General features: G+C 35.2%; 3 protein-coding genes across 4 annotated transcripts in view; 2 read left to right on the top strand and 1 right to left on the bottom strand.

Moving 5' to 3' along the window:
* The first annotated feature begins 1,506 nt into the window (after nucleotides 1-1,506).
* LOC130657699 (uncharacterized) lies at nucleotides 1,507-6,451 on the top strand. Its single transcript, XM_057460707.1, has 4 exons — nucleotides 1,507-1,984; nucleotides 2,266-2,471; nucleotides 2,945-3,207; nucleotides 3,297-6,451. Exons 1-4 carry the CDS (start codon nucleotides 1,871-1,873, stop codon nucleotides 6,149-6,151), a joined length of 3,438 nt encoding a protein of 1,145 aa, XP_057316690.1. The 5' UTR covers nucleotides 1,507-1,870; the 3' UTR covers nucleotides 6,152-6,451.
* An 873-nt stretch (nucleotides 6,452-7,324) lies between these two features.
* On the bottom strand, nucleotides 7,325-17,635 carry LOC130657700 (ribonuclease Oy-like). Of its 2 annotated transcripts, XM_057460709.1 has the most exons (9): nucleotides 17,496-17,635; nucleotides 17,284-17,391; nucleotides 11,736-11,841; nucleotides 11,179-11,313; nucleotides 10,169-10,236; nucleotides 9,558-9,671; nucleotides 8,974-9,019; nucleotides 8,776-8,847; nucleotides 7,325-8,219 (listed from the first exon to the last, which is right to left on the bottom strand). In XM_057460709.1, the coding sequence occupies exons 2-9, from the start codon at nucleotides 17,373-17,375 to the stop codon at nucleotides 8,088-8,090; spliced, it is 765 nt and encodes a 254-aa protein (XP_057316692.1). In that variant the 5' UTR covers nucleotides 17,376-17,391; nucleotides 17,496-17,635; the 3' UTR covers nucleotides 7,325-8,087. The 2 variants fall into 2 exon arrangements, with proteins under 2 accessions (XP_057316692.1, XP_057316691.1); XM_057460708.1 differs by lacking the exon at nucleotides 17,496-17,635 and having other exon boundaries at nucleotides 17,284-17,489.
* Nucleotides 9,684-19,090, top strand: part of LOC130657698 (son of sevenless homolog 1-like) — a 37,185-nt gene continuing 27,778 nt past the window's right edge. Inside the window, exon 1 of the mRNA XM_057460706.1 lies at nucleotides 9,684-9,702. The gene's annotated coding sequence lies outside the window, so the exon portion shown is untranslated. The remainder of the gene's footprint in view (nucleotides 9,703-19,090) is intronic.

The following is a 19,090-nucleotide window of genomic DNA, read 5'->3' as shown; positions in this document are numbered from 1 at the left end:
CAGAAGCCCTGCGGACGAGGATGAAAACCTTTATTAAACACGTTTAATAGTAATTTATGACGCTCTTACTGATTCAACCCTTGTGAATCTTTCAAAACATGACGGAGCTAGTGGTGCTTCTATATAGAAGGGTACGAAGCAGTCATGAAAAGCATATACAACTTCAAACCCAGGATCTGTAACGATATTGTGCTATGAGGATGAACCTGGTGCCTTCAAAAACGCGGCAGACCCCTTGGTTGGAAGTTAAATGGAACAGTGTATCAGATGTAATTTTGACAAAAAACACTTTTTGCATTTCGACTATATGACAATTTTGACTAGGTTGTTTTATTTCTTTCTTTTTTATAAGGTATCCAGTCTCTTGAACCTGATACAAGGCGTTGAGCATTAGGTTAACCATGGTTAACGAATAGATCGAAGTCTCTCGTTTGAGCGTAACAAATCCTGATCGCGCTCTATATCCCAAAATTCTATCCCGAGTTGTGAATGAGTGCTGCGTAAACAAAATAAAGTGTTCGTTTTTCTTTTTGAAGCCACGAAGAAAAAAATGAAGCATTTCATATGGTTGCAACATGATACCTAGGATGGTTCTCCGCGTCGACCATTAAGTGCGTTAAATTAGGCTTCTAATGGTGTGGGTACGAAGTAGGCTGTCAACATATGCAATGAAGGTAAGTTTCTAGAATCTACAGATTACAAAATGCTTTTTTATTGAAAGACAGTCATAGTCAGTATTTAAGCCAACATGGAATGTGAATCTTTTAGTTTTAAAATCGTGCATGTTACCCTTTACTGTTTATTCATTCTTGGTTCATGCAATAATCTCTTTATAAAGAGAAGGTTATAAGAACGAAATACGCGATATGATGGAAGTGTGGACTCCATAATACCGAATTGACAAAGGTTGCAAAAACTATCAATCATTCAAGAGCAGCTTTCCTGTAATAAACGAAACAAGAAGCCCTGGGGGCTCTAAGAATTTCCGCTCGCTACAAAAATATTTGATGACAACCTGCTAATTCGTTGTGTTATCGTGTCAAACATTCGAAGAGGCTTGGTACATGAAGCTCTGAAGATAAAGCACACAAGTGACATTATATCTTACAACAAACGCAAACAAAACGAAACGTGTCATAATAAACTCACATTTTAAAAGAAATTGCTAACAAAATACCTATCATTCATGGTTGAATGTCTTGCGATTGAGACGTTTATGGTCTTAAACGGCATTTAGTTGACAAAAAATCAAAAATTTGATGTGACCAACATTTTCAGCATACTTTTTTTATTAACTGTGCCAATTTTTGTCGAAAATAAAGTAGTTTTAATTTTTGGACAAATTTTGGCCTGAAATGACATTTAGGTGACAAAAAATCAAACTTTTGTATCATCATCATTTCTAGCATACTTTATTTGTTAACTGTGCCAAATTTTGTTGAAAATAATGTAGCTTTTATTTTTGGACCAATTTTGGCCTAAAATGACATTTAGGTAACAAGAAATCAAAATTTTGATGTCACCATCATGATGTTCAGCATGCTTTTTTTGTTAAGTGTGCCAAATTTTGTCCAATTTTGGCCTGCAACATCATTTAGATGATTTCCCAGTACTTAGGAAGCTTGGGTACGAAGTTTTAATCTGTGACGTTCAATTGACCATTTGGGACAGGGTTAGTTAGTCAGTTATACCAATACTATCCTCCTCTCAGAGGAACGTGAAATCCCAGGGTCGATTTTTTCTCAAAAAATGCTCCGAAAGAAAAAAACGACGGTTTTAAAGAATTTCCTACGCCTTCGGGCGCGGAAATTCAACAAAACAGCTGTCAGGTGAACTAAACAAAAAACTAACAATTGAGTAAACATATACAATGAAAAAATTCTTGGTTGGAAAACTCACTAGAAGAATTGAACAGGACGTTCGCAACATGTATATTATAAGTTGGATTCTATCTTCGGTTTTACTTGTGACATCCTTCAAAGAGGTAAGTGAAAATGTCATTCTCAGGCTTTTTTTTATTTTTTGGATGCCTTTACGTTTAAAAAAATGGGAAGGAAACACTGGTGACGAGGTTGGACGAGTCAAAGAGTATAATATCTACGCGTGGTGTGGTCACACTCACACAAAGCACTATTTGAAGGTGTAGAGTATTACGCAAGTATGATACGGGAAGCTTGACAACCTGTAAAACTCAAAAAACGTAAGTTTTGATGTTATGAAAGACTCAAAGAATTAAACATTTAGCTACTTTTCATGACTTTTTAGGTTAAAAATAAAAATCAAGTTGGATCACGTGATATATTTCTTGCTTCAAAAAACGCTTTGTCATTTCTTGATTCTTCTTCGGCTGCAAGATCGCTACGTCACGAATGCTGCGAAGAAACTTCATGTGCTGTAACTGAGTTACAAGAACATGCCGCAAAAAGAGGTTGGGGATGGGTAGATACCACTTTGTGCGAGGTTTCCATAAGGTACGCAAAAACTTTTTTTTTTTGTTTACACTTCTTTTCTACAATTATAGCAACAATTTATTTATTTTTAATACTGTACTACTGTCTATTTAATCTGATTGTTCGAGTGTTTTGATTGTTTTTGAATTTTACGCAAAAACTCCGTTCACACAGTCCCATTTCCCGTTACAAATGTGGAATTCAGATAGCAATATTTATTCGAGGACAATATTAGTCGATTTTCCCAGCCTCAAAATCTTGTTTTTTCAGCTACACTTTAAATGCTTTGATACTATAAAAAATTGTCTGGTTGTTTTACCAGGAATCTAAAGTGCTCCATTTAATCAATTTTTAATATTTGAATCTTCCAAACCATTTGCCCCAGACATTAAAAATCGATTGTGTTCACAGTATTGACTTTTAAAGGATCAACTATCGTCATCACTTACGTGTTTCAACTTGTCAATAAAACGAGACAAATCTTATTTTTTTAGGGAACAGCGATCATGTACATGTGAGTTTATGAATGGTCCTACAGAATGTGCTTCTGTGTTGATAGGAACTAAGCACTGTAAAACTCCATGCAAACCTGGCAAGTTCTGGTGCGCACCAAGGAGAAAATGTATTTATGAAAGATTCAGATGTGATGGTGATAATGATTGTGGATGGTGGGAGGACGAAAGAGGATGCAAGATCACGGATAAGAACACTGCACAGATAATCATTAAAACCACTTCTTTATTGGGATGCAGAACATGTGAGGATCCCTTTTTATTTTTTATTCTTTATGAATAAAATAAATCTTAGATTATGGAACAAAGATTACGAGAGAAATTTGCTTTTTAGTTGGACAGAGGAGAGCTTGTGGAAACGTGTACGTTCTTGGCAGGCCAGTTTGTGATCAGAACTGGAACGACAACAATGCAAAGGTAGTATGTCGAACGCTTGGATATTCAGAAGCCACAAAAGCAACGGCCTGGAGGTCAGGCAAGTGGGGAACAACAATGCTTAAGTTTCTGATGACCAACGTCAAATGTAATGGGACAGAAAAGCATCTTGGAGAATGTCAACATGTTATTCCAAACTTTTGCTTTTCAACAAATGTTGCAGGAGTCACATGTTTGGATCCTCAGACAACAGAATTACGACAAGGAATTCTAAACTATCAGGGAAATGTTTATATCAGCGAGTCTCCCGTTTGCAATGACGGTTGGAATGCATTAAACTCAAACGTTGTCTGCAAGCAACTCTTCGGGGAAGGCTTCCAATCGATGCAATCCACGCTGTCAAACCCGCATTCCACAGTACAAAGATTTATTATGACTAATGTTCGATGCAGGGGTAATGAAAGTGACATAACTGACTGCAAACATACGTTGCTAGGAAGCTGTCCATCTAAAAGTATCGCGCAAGTCCGTTGTCAAGGCTGTAGTTCACAAGAATTGTTAGAAGTGTTTAAAAATTTAAAGTTTTCTGGAACAAGTGATGATATTAGAGAAGCTTTAAACAATACGATGAAAGCATTTCAATCTTCGTGCGGTCACTGGAATTGCACTGGTACGGATAAACCAAAAGACTATTGTGCGCTTCATTCTTTCTTAACAGAGGCCATGTCATATATGGGTAATGAAAACAACAAATACACAATCGCTAATTTGCAGACCAGAATAAATTATCGTGGTCTCTTGCAACATAATTTCTTTGCTAAAAAGTTTGCCGATGTCCATAACGATATAACGAAATTAGGAGATAGGTTCGGAAAGACGCAAAAAGAGTTAGCAGAATATTTTCAAAATTTAGCAGTGTTTGATAAAGAAAAGGCAAAAGTCGATTTGAAGTCGGCTCATGTCACTTTGAACATGGCAATCTACAACATCCAAAAAATTCAAAAGCAGGTTCAAGATGATCTGGCATTCATTATAAATTCAGTCTTCAAACAGATAAAAATTGATCAATCTTCACTTGTATCGCATTTTACTTTGCAAGTTGTACTACAAGTGAATCCGCTAACATGGCTTTTTAGAGATCCTTCTTCTATAGGAAGTGCCATTGTTGAAATCCAAAAGCATGTTGTAACTAATAAACACCTTAAACTTGCGTTGGGAAGGGCGTTGCCACGAATGGAAAGCGTGGCAACAGTGGTTGTTGCGAATACAAACAAAAATAAAGATGTCTACAGGAAAATTGAAAGCACATTCAATTCAACAAAAGATTTTAAACTCCAAAAAGAAGACAGCCATAAGTTCTTAGAAGCATATTCTACATTTGCACCAGTTGTAAGTGATGCTCAGTTGGCGGACTATGCTTCTGCAATGAAACATCTCGTGGATATGTCGTGTGATTTACTTCTCAATCCACAATCTGTTCTGGGATTCAATCAGGCGTTGAAAGAAGCTACAGAAGGTAGATGTCCAAGAATTAAATCTAAACTAGAACAAGTGAAAATAATGTACGTTAAGCTTGCTGAAGTCCAACAACAGATTCTCAATACCTTTGCAACAATTGCAAGGGCCAGTATTGCTGAGGGTGGTGCAGAAAGCTTAGTGCATGTATTGAATACAAACCTACAAAATCAGTTGGAGAGAAACATAACGCAATGGCGATCTCTATTGTTGCTTAGATTTCATAAAGTCATGCTCATTCAAAATTTGTGTGATTACATTTTTTATATGAATCATGGGAAAGAAGATCAAGTATGCAAGAAAATGAGAGCAAATCCGGATAATGATCCAGCGCTTCTCATTCATTACAACCAAGACAAGGACATGTGTGATTGCAACACGTGCCATACAAGATCTGCATTTGTCTCCATACCTACCAAAGTATCAGAGAGTAGCAACATCAATCCTATACAAGGGGCAGTTAATTTGGTAACCCTTTTAAACGAAACTGATAAGAACGGTGGAAGTTCCACATTTCAAATTCCTGGAAGTCAATGGTTGGTAGAACACGGTTGGATTATACCGAGTGAGAAAGAACAAGGTCCTTTCTTCTTGAAGAGCTTAGATGTATTTCTTCCACCATCATACAGTGTTCACAAATATCGCGTGCATACAACGTTATCTCTACTGGAAAACAAATTAAATAATCGTTTGTTTAAATTCCAAGATGGTCTGCAGATTACATCAACATACAACGAAAACCAAGGTGGACATTGCAGCCAACGTATAGACCACCCTTACAACATTCCATACTGTAAAAAGTATCTCAAACCGATCTGTCTAAACAATCAGGGATCTCTAAAGGGTCCTCTTTATCCTCTTTTGACGGCGAATTGGAAAATCGTGCTCGACTCCCCAGTGAAGAAGATAATTCCTCGTTCGACAACTATGTTTTATTTAAAAGCAAAAGTCGAGTTCTGTTGGAAAAGTAAAAATGTGGCATACATACAGACCATGAAGCAACCTCAGACGAATACGAGTTGTTGTCATCAAAAAGACAAGTACTTTGATCAAAAGATAGATATGTTAGCTAGTGGAAAGGATCCTTGCAAAGCATGTCCAACTGGTTCTACTTCACGATTACATGGATACTACTGCGAAACATGTTTACCAGGTTACCAATTAGACGAGAAATGGTATGGCTGCACTCCTTGCATGAAGGGTACATACAAGAAGAACATTGGGATAAACAAATGCATCAAATGTCCTGTAGGGACGACAACGACTCATTTGGGACATTCTAAATGTAAAACCACATAAAAAAGTATCAAAAGTCTTTAATTTAAGAAGGAGGATCCCTCCTAGATTATAGTATTATAACTGGGAATTCAGATAAATCCGATAAAACCTTTTTAAAAATGTACACGAGATATATACACAAAATATATACTCAAATATATATAACATATACTCAAAATTTGCGTGTGCGACATGATTTGAGTGGTATACTTTTGGGCAATTTAAAATGCTGTACAGGGATTGAAAATTATAATTTTGTACAGTCGACGCTCGATATCTTCCTTGAACTTTCTTCCGGTCCCTTCGGCCATTCCTCTTGTACGCAAAACTACGTTTTATAATATTTATTGGTTCATTTTGCTCATTTTATCACTTTATCGACCCTTACACTTATTTTTCGAACAAAAATTTCGATTTAAAAAAACTTCGATCGATACGTAAAAGAGACTTTTGAATGTGCACAATTTGGGAATTATGAAACCCTTCTTATTTCAAAAATGGCCACCGAGTGGAAGCTCGAGGTAAAACATTGGCTGAGAAATGCATATGCTGTCCTTTTTCTGTTCCTCGTTTTCGGCTAAACAATTTAATTAAGAACGTAAACTGTCGTAAACAGGTACGGGTATCTCGAACTTTAAAGACGTTCGACGCTAGATATCTCGACTATCCGCTATCTCAACCATTTTCGCCGGTTCCCTGAAAGTTCGAGATACCGAGTGTCAAATGTATATTCACATATTACTTTATTAACTTCAAATACTTTGAGGTGAAAATACTAACACTAGGTAGTGTACTCGTGGAGAACGCCCCTCAGTGTGACATTTTTAATCATACAGTCATGTCTTGCTCCCTTCCACTTCTCTGCCAAATTCAATTATTTAATCCAAAGTTTTGAATTACTTCGAAATATCTTCACGGATAAAGGCCGAAAGTAGTCGACATCTGTATTTGAAAAATGCAGGTTTAGGGATAGCTCATCAAGACAAGCAGGTCAGCCATGATCTGCAATCCGGGTACTTTGTTCCGTTGTTGACGAAATACAAATTGTGATATTACTTTTGGATTAATCCTCGTACTTTGAAAATCCAAAAAGTTGTATGATAAAGGTAAACAGAGCATTTGCAGCAATCACAAACTTCCAATACATTAAGTTGAGCTTCTCTTAGTAGGGTCAACTACAACAAAAACACTGAGTAACACAAAACATTTCTTGTATATAAAAGTAAAAAATAAATTGCTAAGATTATAAACCAATTAGTTGTTTATAAAAATTACAATAACTCAGAAAAAAGTCGAGTAAATTCCATCTTCACTGCATAACGAAAGTTATTATAGAGACGCTAAAGTAATGGCTCTGTGGCTGGTATGAAACAGACACATCATTATATCAATAAACATTGGAATAACACGTAAGTCCTTTTTTGGTACATTTAAATTTCTAAATACAACATATTTGCCCAAGCACCTTTTAAAAAGTCCTGCAAAAAATTGCCAATGAAAAGGTAAAACTCTGATTAAACGTTAAATTTCTATCAACTTTTTTTAAAACAAGGCTTTCGAAACTTAGATGTTTTTTTTTAAGAACCCCCAACAAGAAAACCCATTTGGTTAACACTCAACCCTGCAGCTTAACAACTTTGCTGGCGACTTATGTTGACGCAACTACCATAACCTACCTATGTCAATTTTTCAATAAGTAATATAACACAAAGACAATTCTCGAAAAATTCCTTTTAGCGTATCTATGTAACGAAACACGAAAATTTACTTATTTTCGCTCGTTGCGTTATTTTCGCAGTTTTAGCCGAGAGTTCCACGTAAAAAAAACACGAGTTAGTCAATTTTTTGTTTCAACAAAAAACTGGGTTTGCGTTTTAATACACACTGTCCTACAGGGCTGAGTGCAATAAACGTTTATTAAAAGCCTTCCATCATACATAAAATCATGTTTAAAAAATCACATATGTAGTGGATGATAATACACATCCTCATCATCATAGCATGCATGTTCACAATCAGTACAATTCTTCAGTTGAAGATCTTTCGTCAAGCAAACATATAATCCACTGAGTAACTGTGTCTGTGATTCCTACAAATAAATTCGACTAGTATTATATACCTTATTCCTACAAATTTTGGCGAGCATTTAATTTGGCGATTGACCAAATTGATTTTTTTGGCGAGCATTTAATTTGGCGATGGCCGTTTTGAATTTGACTCTTTTATTTTTTATATAGCTTAGAAATTTTATCTTAAAAGCTTTAAGGAATAGAAAAGACAAAAAAAAGAGTTGAATTTTTATGCATTAAATTTGGCAAAAGATGAAAAATGTTAAACTTAGCGAGCATTTAATTTGGCTATAGACGAAAAAAATTTGGGGAGCACTTAATTTGGCGATTTTAGACCAAAATTGCAAAAATCGCCATATTTAATGCTTGCCAAAATTTGTACGAATAAGGAAGGTACTGAGCAGTTTTTTAGCATACTAAGACTAGTCTACTTTACTTTTTGTTATTACATAACTGGCTTTACAGATCGATCTTTTGGTTTACTTCCACTTTCATTTATATGTGTATGGACAGCTTCAAAATTACACTAGAACTTTAATAACAAAATTTACAGTAAATAAAAAAATACTAACATACCTTAATGTACCCACATTCAACACACGTTTTCACACCATAAGCACTATCAATCACATTCACAATGTCAGAAAGCTAAAAGCAGTATAAGAATTAATAATAGTTTTACCTAAGTATCATTGCACACCAATGCACACCATTTCTTTGGTAATATATTTAAAAAGAAATAAACAAAAGCAACAAGGTAAAAATAAAAAATACCTTATAAGGGTCAGTGCTAGGAGTTATACCATTCTTCTCAAGAACACTAAAGGTTGTAACAGCATATTTTCAACAAAGGTGAGAAAAATGTACCAAGCCTTAACCCAACATTTCAGGTCTTGTGCAGGATTTTTAAAATGATTAGAGTACGAGTAAATAAAAACGAGTGGTGTCACAAGTACACGTTTCTTTTCCTCCAAATCTTAAGAAAATCACAAGCCACGTTACGTAAGATCCAAATTTTGGAGACCTTGATATTTACATTGACAGACACTAAATCACCATAATTTCAAAACACAACACAATCAAGTTTTATTTCAGTCAAATACACATCATAACAAGATTTATCCTAGAGATAACAAAAGACTTCATAAATACAAAAGATGTTTCAAAACAAAGAAAATATAGGAAGAAAAATTAAAAAAAAATTTAATAAAATTTAAGCCTAAATTCAGCTATTTTACTAAGAAAATTGAGCCCCAGGTCAAAAAACGGTTTTTTTTATATATAAAAAATATGTATGTGAATTCGTTCTAGCTTAAAAACATGCATCCTTATCATGTCAAATTTTGAAAGATACATACGTCATAGGTGTATATAAAGATCGAAGAGTCAATGTTTGTTGGAAATATGAGTGTTCATCTTCAAAACCAGCTACACTAGCTGCACATGTACCATGCTTCTCATACTCGTGTCGCCTAGAAAAAAAGTTGAATGAATCACAGAAAGGTAGGATACGTTCTTTTTATCAGCAGACAGCTCTTCTATTTCAAAGCAATTTTTTTTTTGGATTATATTACCAAGTTGAAACACCTGTGTTTTAAAATATATGTTTGTAAAATTTTGTATAAGCGAAATTTATATGTAAAATTTTGTAAAGCGAAATTTAACAGCTTATTCGTAGATATTCCACAGAAAGAGAGAGTTTGGTGGGCAATGCAAAATTGTGATTTTTACTATTTTCAGAAATTTGAATAGAGAATTAGGAAGATACTTGTAGGTAAAAAACAAATTATATTCCCATTAGCATTTGCTTTTCAAAAACGTTCCTTTCTCTAGGTTTTCCAAGTTCTACCTTGTGACACATTTGAGCATATCAAAGCCTGAGTTCATCATTTAATAAGATAAGGCATTTAACTGATATTTATAAAAAAAATTTTATATTTTTTTTCAATTAACATAAAATTATAATTACCAAAAAGAATCATCTTCAGTATCAGCATACACGTTAGGCCAATATTTCTCCAAATTTGGCAGAAGGTCCTAAAAACAATTTACAATTTATATTATGTATATTCCACTTCATATATGTGTACTGTATATATTCTTTCTATTTAACTCCCACTCTTTATTTCACACCCCTCCCCAATAAACGCCCACCCTCATCATCATTCATCATTCTCGGCTTAACTTTCGTTTTCCATGGTAGCATGGGTTGGACAGGGTATATTAATGACCCTCTTCCAATCTGATATAGACTGTGTTAGATCTAAACTCAACTTCCTCTGTATCAAGTCTGTCCTTCTAACCTCCTGCCCAGTTTTTCTCGGTCTGACTCTGGACTTTGCCCCAGGAACTATCAAGTCCCTACACTTCCTTACCCTAAAACATCAAAAACCATATTAAATGCCTTTTCCCTATTAAGCGCACCTCTCTAATTATTTGGATGAAGTGTGTAAATGTTTAGTATATTCATATATATATTTCTAGTGATAAGTAGACAGTTAAAAAAATTTCAAATCAAGAAAAGCAAGGAAACGTTCTGTAGTTTCATATATTTTTTTGTTTTTGCTTGTACAGTTCTTCATCTAATACCACCGCAGTTCTTTTGCAATATGTGTAACAATCATACTTTGCGGGTACAACAAGTTCGATCAAATGACTCTGTTGAAAGACCAGAGCCTCGATGAGGATCCATTTGCAACAGACTCCGATATTAAAGAAGCAAATATTGAATTCAACATAATAGATCAAAACAGACGGGGAAGAGGATGATTTTGTAGAAATCTAAGATTTTTTAAATGATTTTCTTAAGAAGATTTCCTATTACTTGAAACTTTCAATTGTTTTTAATAAATGCCCACTCTCTAATTAACGCACACCCTAAAATCTGGAAAATTAATTAAACGCCAAGGGCGTCAAATAGAGAGGAAACAGTACTACATCTTAAAAAGATAATGCAAAAAAAAAAAAAAAAAATGAAACCTGTATTTTATTGACATCAAAATGCCACAAATGACAACAGAATGGATAATCTTTGCTTTCGCCAGATGGCCATAAACCATGAATGGTCCAACCTTTCACCACTGGGGGAATAACACACTCGTGCTGGCCAGTAACCTTAAATGCGATCAATTTTAAGTCAGTCTTCCAGATAAAATTAGGTTTATACCTTGAAACTTGATACATATTCACAGTGCCTAAATACATACATATTCACCATGCCTAAATATAGCACTGCAACATGGTATGTAAGTGTTAAAAGTACTACACTTTTTAATTTTTGTACTCAATGTTGGCAGTATCTGGTCATTTATTTCTAATAATGCAAATGGAGTTCTAGCTCAAACAAAAGGAGATATTACTGATTGAACGACAATGTTTTCCTTTTTTCACATTTAAATTTCCACGACTTCTTTTCACGATTAATTTTACATGTTTAGTTATTTTATTAACTTAGCAATTTCAAATTTCGAATTACCAAAAAACAAATATGTCCCAGTTTCTGTCCTAATCAATTAATAGGGTATTATTTCACTTACATTAGCTATTTCACACTGAGCTTGTGGCCATTGCATCACCAGCATAAAATAATCCCAGGGTTCCTGGTGTGTATGGGTGCATGTTGGTCTGTCATTTTCCCAATCACTATACATAAAAATACATTTTCAGATCTTATAAGAATCATTGTGGCAGCCTTATTAAACAGATCTTCTAAACACCCCCAGATAAGCATGTTTTTCATTTAGCAAAAAACAAATGGATTTTAATGCAAGATTTCTGCATCATTTTTTGTTGTGAAGGGTCTCCTTAAGAGACAAGAGAGGAGTTGAACGTCCTCCACCATACCTTAGTTTAAAGGGGCGATTGTGGAAGTCCCATGAAATGCCACATAGTGATGGTGTCAGTTTAAAAAACACCCAGTCCGGTCTGTGAACAGTTGGCGCTAGGAAGGGCATCCAGCTGTAAAACACTGCCAAAACTCTTTATTAATGGCCGTAAGAATAGTTGATCAGACAAACTGCGTAAACGGGGCTGGAACTCTAAGGAGTGAAGGTGTCACGCACGGTAGGACATATGTCAGATGTGAGCATCGTCAGACCGTTACCTAGCTATCACATCACAAGGTAGATAACACTAGGTTGAGGATGGCTAGTGTAAATGTTGGTACTCTGAGAGGTAGAGCAGGTGAAGTAGTTGAAATGTTAGAACGTAGATCTGTTGATATGTGTTGTGTTCAGGAAGTTAGGTGGAGAGGAGCTTCAGTGAGATTTATGGAAGGTAGGAGGGCAAGGTATAAGCTTTTTTGGATTGGTAATAGTGATGGATATGGAGGAGTTGGCATATTCGTTGCAGAGAAGTGGGTAGAAAAAGTAATAGATGTCATGCGTGTTAATAGTCGTATTATAGTGATAAAGTTTTTAATAGGTAATAGGATTGTCACTTTTCTGTCAGTTTATGCTCCACAGTGTGGACACAGTGAGGAAGATAAAGATAAGTTTTATGATGAGTTAATAGCAGTCACATCAAAGTTTGGAGACACTGAACTTGTCATGGTGGGCGGCGACTTTAATGGTCATGTTGGGAAGTCATCTGAAGGTTATAGAGGTGTGCATGGAGGCTATGGATTTGGGAGCAGAAATAAGGAAGGGGAGAGATTGCTTGAGTTTGGAATGGCAACGGACATGGTGGTTTGCAACACATCATTCAGTAAAAGACAGAGTAGGCTGATAACATATGAGTCAGGTGGTTGTAAGACACAGATAGATTACTTCCTGGTTAGAAAGTCAGACAAGAAAGTGGTGAAGGACGTGAAAGTTATATCGGGGGAAGAGTGTGTTTCCCAGCATAGGTTGCTGGTTTGTGATATTATCTTGAAGAGTGTTAAAGAAGCCAAGGGAAAGTACAGGCCCCGTCGAAAAGTCTGGAAGCTGAAGGAAGAGATTGTAGCAAGACAATTTAGTGCAAAAGTTCAGCAGTTAGCCTACAATAGTCAATGTGATAGTGACAATGTTGAAAGTACTTGGACTACTTTGAAGAATTGTCTTCTAGAAGCTTCTGATGATACCTGTCGGTGGACGAAAGGACCAGCTAGACATAGACAGACCTGGTGGTGGAATAATGAGGTTGACCAGTGTATAAAGGAAAAGAGGAAACTTTGGAAAGAGTGGAAGTCAGGTGGTAGTAAAAATATTTACTTAGAAGCTAAGCGTCGCGCTCGTACAGCAGTGTATAAGGCAAAATCAGAAGCAGAGAGAAACAGATTTGCAGATGTGTTAAGAAGGGAAGACCAGCACAATGAGGTATTCAAGATAGCAAAGCAAATGAAGAAGACTAATCGAAATATTGTAGGTGAGAAGTGTATACGTAATGATGAAGGTGTTTTGGCTAGCACAGAGGAGGAGAAAAGGGTAGCTTGGAAGAATCATTATCAGAGGTTGCTTAACACTGAGTTTGATTGGGACGAGGATAATTTGTCTGATGATGATGTCGTAGAAGGGCCAGCTATCCAGATCAAGACAGAATGGGTAGTGGAGGCTATTAGAAAATTGAAGATTGGCAAGGCTGCAGGAGTATCAGGTATTGTTGCAGAGATGGTAAAAGCATCTGGATATATCGGAGTTGAGCTTATTACAAGTCTTGCTAACCAGATTATAAAGGATGGTGCTATTCCGAGTGAGTGGCAGTCGAGTGTAATAGTGAATTGTTTCAAGGGAAAGGGTGATGCATTAGAAAGGGGTAACTATAGAGGTTTGAAGTTGGTTGATCAAGTAATGAAAGTTATTGAAAGAGTGATTGATAAGTTACTTAGAGAAAGAATTGATATAGATAAGATGCAATTTGGTTTTGTTCCAGGGCGTGGCACTACAGATGCAATATTTTTACTCAGACAGCTTCAGGAAAAGTATTTAGGAAAGAGAAAGAATCTCTATTTTGCCTTTGTAGATTTAGAGAAAGCTTTTGATAGAGTGCCACGTAAAGTTATTTGGTGGGCTATGAGAAAATTAGGTGTGGATGAGTGGCTAGTTACGATGGTACAGTCTATGTACAGCAATGCTAGAAGTCGTGTCAGGATTAACGATTCACTTAGTGATGAATTTAGTGTAAATGTTGGTGTACATCAGGGTTCTGTACTTAGTCCTTTGTTGTTTATTCTAGTCTTAGAAGCGCTGTCGATGGAGTTCAGAACAGGTTGTCCATGGGAGTTATTGTATGCAGATGATTTGGTTCTCGTAGCAGAGTCGATGGAAGAATTAGTTGAAAAGTTTGAGAAGTGGAAGAAAGGACTAGAAGAGAAAGGGCTGAAGGTAAACACAGCAAAGTCTAAAGTCATGATAAGTAGCATTGCAGCCAAGTGTGACCTTGTAGTTGGAAAGTGGCCTTGTGGAGTTTGCAGGAAAGGGGTTGGTAGTAACTCAATTTTTTGTCAGACTTGCAAGCATTGGGTACATAAGAAGTGCAGTAGTATTAGTGGAAGGTTAAGAGCTGACATACAGTTTGTATGCAAGCGTTGCAAAGGTGAGATTATAGAGAATGAAGTATTTCCAGCTTTAATGATGTACAACAGTGGCTCGTTAGAGATAGTTAAGAACTTCTGTTACTTAGGTGATATGTTGGGCAGTGAAGGGGTGTTGGAAGAAGTGTTACTTGCAGGATAGGTTCTGCTTGGAAAAAGTTTAGAGAGTTACTTCCTTTATTGACTAGCAGAGTCCTGTCAATTAAGGTAAAAGGTAGGTTGTATGAGGCCTGTGTAAGAAGTGTTATGTTGTACGGTAGTGAGACATGGGCAGTGAAGCAGGAAGATCTTGACCGTTTAGAAAGGAATGATATGAGAATGGTTAGGTGGATGTGTAATGCCAGTCTGAGAGACAGAAAGAGTTCAGATGAGCTAAGAAGCAGGCTAAGTCTCCGTAGAATTAAAGATGTTATCCAGATAAGAAGATTGAATTGGCTGGGGCACTTGGAAAGAATGGAGGAGGATAATTGGGTAAGAAAGTGTAGAGACTTGATAGTTCCTGGGGCAAAGCCCAGAGGCAGACCGAGAAAGACTTGGCAGGAGGTTATAAGGACAGACTTGATAGAGAGGAAGTTGAGTTTAGATCTAACACAGTCTAGATCAGATTGGAAGAGGGTCATTAATATACCCCGTCCAACCCATGCTATCATGGAAAACGGACGTTAAGCCAAGAATGATGATGATGATGATGATGAAGAATGTTAGGGTTCATAACAATTCTCAAAACAAATTTCCTGACATTAACTTACTTTTGTTATTTGGCAATTTTTTAACTGACATATAGGCAACTAAAACTACTAGGGATCAAAATAGAGTCCTGTTTTGAAATCAATGGGTTGATGACGTCGTCAACAACCTTCAAACCCAATCATCTAAACATTTAAAATATACATATTGCTATACATTATTTGGATTTGTGTTTCTAGTCATTAGCATGGATCTTACAACTAATATGAATCCAGATACTTAACAGAAAGTCTGGTATTATGCCTTAACCGTTAGAATATATCTGCCTTTCCTGATTTTTGAAGTTGTCATTACAATGAGGTGAAAATCAAGAAAAGGACACAATCATTGGAATGAAGTAGAAATGTGCAACCTTAACTTTTAGGTTAAAAGTTTATATGGAAAGATATCTGCCAATCTCAAGGCTTTATTGCAAAGGAGTAAATGGTCTTTCAAATATTTCACAAAAACGTTTTTTTACAGAAGAACTAACGAAAAAACCCAAATGTTTTTTTATAATTAAAACATTCTTACATATCACAAAAACAACATAATTTTTTTTAGTTGTGTCTAAATTTTGTCCCAAAAAATGGATAATTAAATTAATGGTCACCGCCGTTATCAAACAAAAGCCAACTTGATTTGTACATATTTTGTTGATTTGTGACGTCACACGGCATACATAACAATGGACAAAGATTCTATGTCTTCTCAGAGTGATTTTAATTTATTGTAAGGTTTGAGCAATGAAGAAGACAAGCTAAATTTAAGTAGAAAAACATCCTTGTAAAAAAATAACTTCCAAGAATTTGCACAAACAGGTAAAGAAATAAAAGCTTTGAGACTGTTTTTGTTTTGCTTTCACAAAATCCCTTCAAGTACATTTCATTGTGCATAATCATTTAAACTTTAATTTTTAAACTAGTGAATTAAAGCACCTGCCATCCTTCAAAATGTTTTAATACAAAAAATAACACAAGAAAAATTTCATAATAAATTTAAATACACATAATACTTATATGTTTCAAGTGATAAACTTTTGCTAAAACTATATTTATGATAGTGAAACATATTTTATTCTGTGAAATATATTTATTTCAACACATGAATAAACTAATAAAATAATGAGGGATTAATTTCTACTTAGCTGACCATTTACACAAAATAATTCAATTGGTAGAGAAGAGATGAGCCAAGACATACTGCCCCACAAGAACAACACAATTAACTGGCTGTATGAGTTGTGAAGTGATGTTTTGATTTTGCATTGAGAAAGTAGACATAGGCTTTTTAATGATATCATCAACTTGTCTGTTGTAATGGATGAGTTGACTAAGTTGTGGGGAACTTATATAATCTGGTCCCAAGTAGGCCCTAGTTACCCATTTAGAAGACAACCTCTGTTCTTTCCATCTGTTTTTAAGATATTAGACCTCAAACATGAAAGTGCAATAGCTTTACTAATATTTTTTAATAAATGGATGTCAGCCCAAATGCATTGGATGTTGTGTCGTAATGTCTAGGCAGTTAACAAATAAGACATCAAAGGAAAATTAACACGTCTACTTAATCTGTTACAAAATTCAGACACACACAGTTCTTGTATTATTATAAGAGATACCTACTGCTATAAACATTCTGTTGAAGTGTGAACACACTTTGTAAAAATTTAAGTTGTATTTTCAAACACTGAACTTTTTGACAATTGACAAGGTAATTTACCAAAGATAATCCAATAATATAAATCTCATGAAACATAAGGCGCTGAGTTAAATCTTTTTTGGAAATTTAGGACAACTTCTAATACTCACACAGCACAATCGTATATATATATATATATAGTTTACCTGAGATATCTCATGAAACCATGGGCTGATATAACAGTTACAAAAATTAACAGTGCCTTGATAAATTTATTCTGGAGGTAGAAGTAAGCCATCTCTTTTTTGTCCTTGCTGTGAAGAATAGAATAAAATATACAATATATAAGTATAACGAAACAACTTTTTAAACTGTCTCACTTTCACTTTTCAAATTAAGCTACAGAGCAAACAACAACCTCTGTTCTTCAGAACCGCAACAGCACTCAAAAGCGTCATGTGTTTTGCACGGTCGTATCACGTGGTGACCTGGCTTTTATTACCGTTTCTATATTAATAAGTGTTATCAACTTTGAATATATCCCTCTCTCAACACAACAAGAACACAACAAGGCGTATGATATGCGTAAACAACCTCGCGAATAAAGTTTACAAAAAGCTATCAATCAGATTGTGATTTCTGTTACGAAGTTAGAAACGACATATTATACTATTCAGATACCTTATCGGTAAAAAAAAAAGTCGGCAAAAAGTGACCAAATTTTGGCTAGGTGACTAAATTTTTTACCGACCAATTTTTAGGCTATAATAGTTGTTACGCACTATGCAGTTATTTTTTCAAAATTGATTTGTGATATCTTTTTGAACGGAAAACTCCTCGAATTTGAAGCCCAGAAGAGGAATGCAGAAAGTTGATGGTTGTCTTCGTTTCTCTCTTACGTAATGTTGTGGAAATTTTGCAGACTACTTTCCAGGCATTTGGGAGACCTTAAGTCTGCTTACATTCACCTTTGTAAACTTTGATGGAGACACTTTTACTTTACCAGTTAGTTAAAAAATGATTTTGAACACTTATCTTATATAACAGTAAAAAAAAAAAAAAGTAAAAATAATTACCAAAATGAGATTCGAACACACGACTACTCCCGTTTCGGTGCTCAGAGAGACAAAATTTCCATTCTTGTGGGACACATTTGCGTTTTAATACAAGCTCACGAGCTTGTAATGAAGGTATTAGTTGACTATCCCATAAACTTGAATTTCACAGAACCGTAGCTGACATGCCATCTTGTTTTTAAAAGGGGTAATTTTTGAGATTTTCCTTTTTAGCTGCATTATAGTTTTTAGCTATAATCACAAACTATACATGTAATATCCACAATATGAATCGTAAAGGTAAAATATAAGGAAATTGGATGAAATGTTATTTAGAATGTGCTAATAAAAACCAGGTCGTTAAATATCGCTTATTATTTGGGAGTAGATTTTTGCTTGGCTTTTCAATTTTGCATCATTTTATCTATTTGTTAGTAACCAAGGACTTTTTTTGTAATTTTGCGGTTGTGTTATCGTGCGTCCTGTGTTATACGCCAACAATTCGAATCAAAGCAAAGTATTAAGAAGGGTACACAACACAGGTAAAACGCAAACTGAAACAACAATACTAGACTCATTTCGCTTTAATTTTTGTCTAGAATAATAATGCTAATTTTTTTTGGTGCTTAAAAGAAAAGTACACTCAGCCTCTTTTTTACATGGCCTGAGAACTTTTTTTTCGATCAGAAACAACCATTGATGCACAATAGTTAGACCTCTTCACATTTTGATGTATTTTAAAGCTCTAGTATCATTAGCAATGTTTTTGTATTCACGTTGTGTTGGCACCATTTGTGGGCTTTATGCCACATTGAAAAGATTATTCCATCGCTATTAATTCGTCTTTCTCAAAATTTCTACACCAATATACTGTTGTTTTTATTGAAATTAGTCAACAGGGTCAATTTTTTATTAAAAAAAATAACTGGTTTTGATATGGAAATAATATTGTTAGAAA

The sequence above is a fragment of the Hydractinia symbiolongicarpus genome, chromosome 9, assembly GCF_029227915.1.
Source record: "Hydractinia symbiolongicarpus strain clone_291-10 chromosome 9, HSymV2.1, whole genome shotgun sequence".
Taxonomy (NCBI): Eukaryota; Metazoa; Cnidaria; class Hydrozoa; order Anthoathecata; family Hydractiniidae; genus Hydractinia; species Hydractinia symbiolongicarpus.
This window is presented reverse-complemented; position numbering and strand designations above follow the sequence as displayed.